Source organism: Phaethon lepturus, unplaced genomic scaffold (assembly GCF_000687285.1).
Source record: "Phaethon lepturus isolate BGI_N335 unplaced genomic scaffold, ASM68728v1 scaffold15465, whole genome shotgun sequence".
NCBI lineage: Eukaryota > Metazoa > Chordata > Aves > Phaethontiformes > Phaethontidae > Phaethon > Phaethon lepturus.
Genome location: NW_010540016.1, coordinates 23,814 through 29,813, shown reverse-complemented (window position 1 = coordinate 29,813; position 6,000 = coordinate 23,814). Strand labels below are relative to the sequence as shown.

Here is a 6,000-nt window from a genome sequence, read left to right as displayed (position 1 = left end):
AGCAGGACCAATTAGTTATTACAGTGAAAATCCCAGGCCGCTCTCAGTTTAAATTTCCTGTTATCTCCCTTATGCACTTGGGTGGGCTGAAGAGGGAGCAATAAAACCTCAGTCTGGCGTGGATGAAGGTGTGAATTTTGCAGAAAGCAGGGCTGCTGGACAGTTCTGGTTCAAGTTAAGGTGAGGATTTAAATACAGCAATGAGAAGCACTGGAACATACCACCCGCTACCATCGGCTATGCTCATGTTCTACCATCACATCAGCAACAGCAAGGTTTGACAGCTCCCCTCCAGGCAGACTCCATGGTGCTGAAGGCAACTTGCAGTTTTAAATGTGATGAAGGGGGTTGTCAGTCAAGATATCGGCTCTATCCAGTCTTTAGTTCTAATTTTTCTTGGTGGTATGAGATTGCACTGGGCAAAGCCAAGCCAGCCCAAAGTGTGCGGACCACCAGGGTGTAGCTGGGCTTTGTGGCTGCTTGGTTGTATTGACTGGGAAAACCATGTTTTCAATGGTGTCACCTTGGTTCCAGCAGATCAGGTTACCTCCATTGAAGTGGGTGGAAATGAGACACAAATCACTCTCTACTCGCTCCATCCCAACAAAGTATACAAAGTTCGCATCGCAGCCAGCACCAGCGTGGGCTATGGGGCACCTTCGGAGTGGACCCAGCATCGTACTCCTGACAGAGACAACCAGACACATGGTAGGAAGATGGATGATACCTGGGATTTGGGCAGGGTGTGCAGGACGTTGGGGAACTTGAGGCATAATCAGAGATACTTGCTTTCATTAGGGAATTATAACCATTGGTTTTGGTTAGACTGAAGTACCCACCTTTATCTTTCTGTTGAGCAGTCCCTGTATGTCTTGCTGCTTGTCTGGGTAGTTGGTCATTCCTCCCTCCATGTGCAGCTGTGAAAATTCTTAAAAAAGAAAGAAAGAAATGAACAAAAACCCCAAACCCCAATGTTACGGCATTTGGCTTGGGCACAGCTCTGTTTGGCAGAATTGTCTATCCACTCCCAGACTTCAGCGATGGTTAAAGATGGTGGTATCTCGGAACACATTGAGAAACTCCCATAATGGCTTTGTGATAGTGGTGTTTTTTTTTTTCCTGTATCACCCAGCTGGGAAAGTCATGGTGGAGAGTAACTGCACCATTCTGTCAGACAGTGGAGATGTCCCGTTCACAGGATGGCCTCTCCTCACACCCCTGCCTCATGGCTGAGAGCAGGGAGGTTTCAGTAGAGCAGGAAGATGGAGACAAGTGGCTGAACTTTCTTCTCTTGTCTTGTTCTTCTAGTTCCATTTGCCCCGACAGAATTAAAAGTTCGAGCAAAGATGGAGTCTCTCCTGATAACGTGGCAGCCCCCAGCCAACCATGCCCAGATATCTGGGTACAAGCTCTATTACCGAGAAGTGGGCCCAGAGGAGTCCAGCAACGAAAGCCCTTTGGATGCCGCTGAAGATGAGAGCTGGGACGTAGGACCCATAAAACTAAAGAAGAAAGTGAAGCAGTACGAGCTGACTCGACTAGGTTAGCTGGTTACATCTTCTTAGCAGTTGGTGTGGAAACCCGGGGTATGTCTCTTGCACTTTGTAGAAGTCCCTGGGTGCTTCCGAGAGGCTCAGTTATCTGCTTGGCTGCAGATACAGAGGACCAGGACCGTGCGAACTTTTTAAAGAGCACCCAAAATCATTTCTGGAGTGGGGCTCCTGGGGCTTGTTATAAGCAGAGTTTAAAACACAGAAATTTCTGATGCAAGTGTAGCAGAGATTGTATTTTTAACCAAGGGCTACTAATGTACTTAGTATATGCTCATAAGTAGATCTGAATCAATTAGTGGTTTTTATTGTCACTATAAAGAGTGCCTAGATTAAAATCTCCAGTCAGGACAATGATCTCTCCTTCCCTGTGTATTTCTAAGCAGCTCCATAATTGAATGCTATTGGAAATCTCTCAGTATTAAAATGCAGAGATGAGTAATTAGTAGCATGCTAATTTCGGGTCAGTATTCTCCTTCACCTCCCCCTGAGGGAAAAGGGATAGAAGAATGAGTGTCCATGGCTGGCGAACAAGTCTGCACCACGGTCAGATCTGCCTGCCTGCCTAACTGCACTGGGTGTTTCCCATAAGCAGTTATGTTTCTAACATCTGATCGTACTAATTAGTTGATTTGCCCATTGATGCAGGATGGGGAGAGAGAAGAGAGTCATGGCAGATACATCCTTGAAACAGGATTCTGCTTCCATCCCCCACTTCATGATTCATCCCTGGTACTGCCCAGTGAGCGGAGACTGCAGGGCGAGTGTTTCTCATGCTGGTTCATCTTACATGTCTAGCATATATTTTATGCGTGGTGTAAAGGTCAGGCTGCAGCACCTGGAAAGACAGTTTGTGTCATCACTAAGTGGGTTTCCAGCTATGTTGCAGCCATCCTGCCACTGAGAGGGTGCTAACAGTTATGAGTTTCTCTGAAGAATTTAGGTCTGTAATTATTGCACTGAGGAAACCACATGTGAACATCATCACGCGCTGCACTAACCACTGGCAAGTCAGTTAGCAGAGGGGCTCGGGATTGGGCTGAATTGGTTCCAAATGCTCTGGCACAATGATGCTGAGAAGGCTGCTTGTTCTTCTGTAATTACTTCCTTAAATTTGGGCATCTGTCAAGCCTTAATGGTTTCCTTATGATTTGGTGGTTGTGTATCAGCTATCGTTGTGTCAGGAAGAGAGTCTTGGGTTTCTTCCAGCAATGGATGTTCTCTTTTCTCCCCCTTATGCTGTTGAATGACGTGGTCCTGCACGCGTACAGTAAAGGAAGGGGTCAGGAATCTGGCTGTATGGAGAAAGGCAGGGGGTCTGGACATGAAACCAGGACGAGAAGTGATTGGGATTTAGAAGGGTTTAGGTTCATGGCAGAGAGCCACCCTGCACAGGTACTTACATCTGCATTAGGGGTCTTGTAGGCAGAGCGAGTCGCAGTCTTAGGAAAGGTGGGAAGCCCTAACGTGACCTGTGCTGTTGCACATTGGCTGATGGGGAATCAGCTGGGGGGATTTCTCAGCTCATGGATGTCTGCCTGGGAAGCACAGCAGTGGAAACCTCTCCGAAGATCTCTCTGTAAAAACAAACAAAATACCCAATGTTGTCTCTTGGGAGCATCTCTTGGTTTCAGGGTAAAGGGGCTGCATGTGGTGAACGGTGCTGTCTGGTGGGAGGGTGCGGTTTGCCTGTGGGAGGTGGGCTGTTAAAGAGATGTGGCTGAAACTACAAATTGAGTCAAGAACTTGAAGAGATAAGGTGTCAGGAATCCCAGGGTTAGGCACTAGGAATACAAGGCTGTAGCTCAGGCATGGTTGCATGCTCTGTCAGTGCAAACAAGGTCCATGGTCCCCGTTGGAGGCTACGCGCTGCAGCAGCACAGTCACTAAATGCCCCTTCGCTCCACACCTCCGCACTGTCAGTGAAGCCAACGCTCTGCCTCTTGGCTTGGTTTGGGGTGTGGCCAGAGAGAAAAAACTCCTGTCCCGCTGCTTGTTCCTGCATAGCTTGATTTTGATTTCCTGATTTTCTTTGGTTTTTCCAGGAGCACAGCAGGGCAAGGAGGGAAGTGCTTTCTGGGGGGAGGCAGCTCCTTTTGAGGCATGCCTCAGGTGCAGAAAGCAGCTTTGGACAGAGCTTCTTGAGCAGTTGTTCTTTATTCACAGCAATAGCACAAGTATTAGACCAGCAAAGAGCCCTGCCCACGTTTCCCTCTCCTAGTTTCCTGTAACATCAGGCTGTGTTTTACACTGCAGTAAGGGTCCTTGTGCTGGTCCGGTGCAAGATTCTTGTTTTGTCCTCTCTTGCACTGGTGTTAGCTTTGTCCACCACTTCTTCTCTGTCCTGCAGGCTTCCTCATCCTTTGCCTTACCCCCAGCATGTGCCTTCTTGATTTTGCCTTTGGTAGTGTCCCAGCTGTCTCCGTTTGAGCTGTCCAAAATGAAAGAAGACTTTTCTCCAATGCTCGTGATAACCTCGGGAGCAAACCACGTCTCCTTAGAGTGATACCACTAATGACACTCACAGAATCACAGAATCATTAAGGTTGGAAAGGATCTTCAAGATCATCAAGTCCAACCGTTAACCCAACACCACCATGCCCACTAAACCACGTCCCAAAGCACCACATCCACACTCCTTGTATCTTGTCTGAGAGTTACGTGCTGAAATCCTGTAAGAGAGGTGGGCAGCCGTTCAAAGGCACGTAAGAAATACAGCCATTTCATGAGCCCACAAGATCAAAAGGAAGCTGTCCTGAATCACCAGGAGGGCTTTTCCCTGAGAAATTCATTTCCATCTATGTTCTAGCAGTTGTTCTCTGTAACGGTGTGTAACTACCAGGGCTGCAATTTACATGAAAAATAAATGGTAAGGTTCCGATCCCATCTTCCACATTCCCATGAAGGAAGAGTGCATTCCTCTCAGAGTGACTCCCTGGAGATGAGGGTATTTTCCCACTTACAGGAAATTATGGCATCTGGCCAACATGAACACCTTGAAAAACTGAATAAAACAACGTATTTAGCATATTGGATAAATTATGCAGTCATCCAGATTAGTGATTTGAAATGATCTGGACTAGATTATTCTGCTTATATTTAATGTATGATGGAATGCAGTGAAATACATCTGTTTTCATGCTGCCTACTAGGTTCTTGACAGCTTGATAGAGCTTTATGTCTGCATGTTCTAAGAGCTTGAACATCTGGGCCTGTGTATAAAAATTGAAGCCAAGCCTCTCACTGAGAAATCCAAAATAACCCTATTTTCAGAATGTGAATTGCTTGATCTTGTAGTAGAGCTCCTCTGGCTTCACGTGAAAGTGGCTGCTGTATTGATCCTACCCAGGGATGGAGATGGAGGACTTGTCCTTTCCTTCACTTCATTCTTCAACAGGAGCTGCCCACAGCTGCATCACATCTGTGAGCTCTTCCTCATCGTTTTGGATCGCATCATCCACGATGAGCTCGTGTCCCAGTGAAGCCCAGCCAAATGCTCAGGCAGGAGGCGGAGTGTGTGTGCTGGCGAGAGACGGGCTGTGGGGTTCTTTGTTTCACCAAGCTCGTGATCCCAGCCGTTTGGAAGTTGAGTGCCCTTTGGTCTCATCCCCCTTTGTGTGGGTTTGAAATGTTTTCCTGTGGCTGGAGAGTGTGGAAATGCAGATCAGGCTGCCTTGGAGGCAGACAAAACTCTGTTTGCTTTTGGGATTCTTTCAGGGAGAAAAATGTGGCTGAAGTGTTTTTATATTCTGAGCGCGAACATGTGTTGTGGAGCAGAGAAAGCCTTTGGTAATTGGTACCATTAGCCTCTGGGAGCGTAATCAGTGCAGTAATAATAAAATTGGCATCAATAAGAAAGGTTTTATTCTGCTTACGTTGTCTGGCAAAGAGAGCAGTGATCTATCAGGGCAGGGAATGAACAGGCACATCGCAAATTAACAAACTTCATCAATGCTCTGCAGCCAAGGCAATCAAAGACAGTCTGGACCGCTCTCGCTGAGCTTCTGAATGGGCTGGCTGCTGAAGGGAGAAGCTGGCGAGTTGCTTATTTGAGAACTTCTTATCTCCCAAGTTGTTTCCTCGGTTAAACATCTCCATTAAAAAACCCCTCAGATATTACTTAACACAGCAGTGGAGTATTTCAGCTGATGAAAGGCCAGAGGAAAGAGGGAAGTGAATTTTGGACCCGGGCAGCACTGCTTTGGAGACAGAGCACCCTGTCCTGCAGCTCAGTTAAGGTCCAAGTGTGAGGTTCCCCATAGAGTGCATGGCTGTCTGATGGGAAGGGTTTCTCAGGTTTCTGCTGTGGGGTTTGTGTGAGCTTTTCTAACTGCACATCAAAAAACTCTGCTGTGAAGGCAAAATAGTCACTGTACAACAAAAACTGCCAGTGACTTAACAGGGTGTGTGAGGACTTGCTGGAAGATCCTCATGTCCATGAATAAATCAG

The 6,000-nt window shown here is 47.0% G+C and overlaps 1 protein-coding gene across 1 annotated transcript in view; it reads left to right on the top strand.

Moving 5' to 3' along the window:
• Positions 1-6,000, top strand: part of IGDCC4 (immunoglobulin superfamily, DCC subclass, member 4) — a 63,488-nt gene that overhangs the window by 42,024 nt on the left and 15,464 nt on the right. The window contains exons 10-11 of the mRNA XM_010287326.1: positions 535-708; positions 1,309-1,542. Of these exons, the coding sequence (XP_010285628.1) occupies positions 535-708; positions 1,309-1,542 (408 nt within the window). The remainder of the gene's footprint in view (positions 1-534; positions 709-1,308; positions 1,543-6,000) is intronic.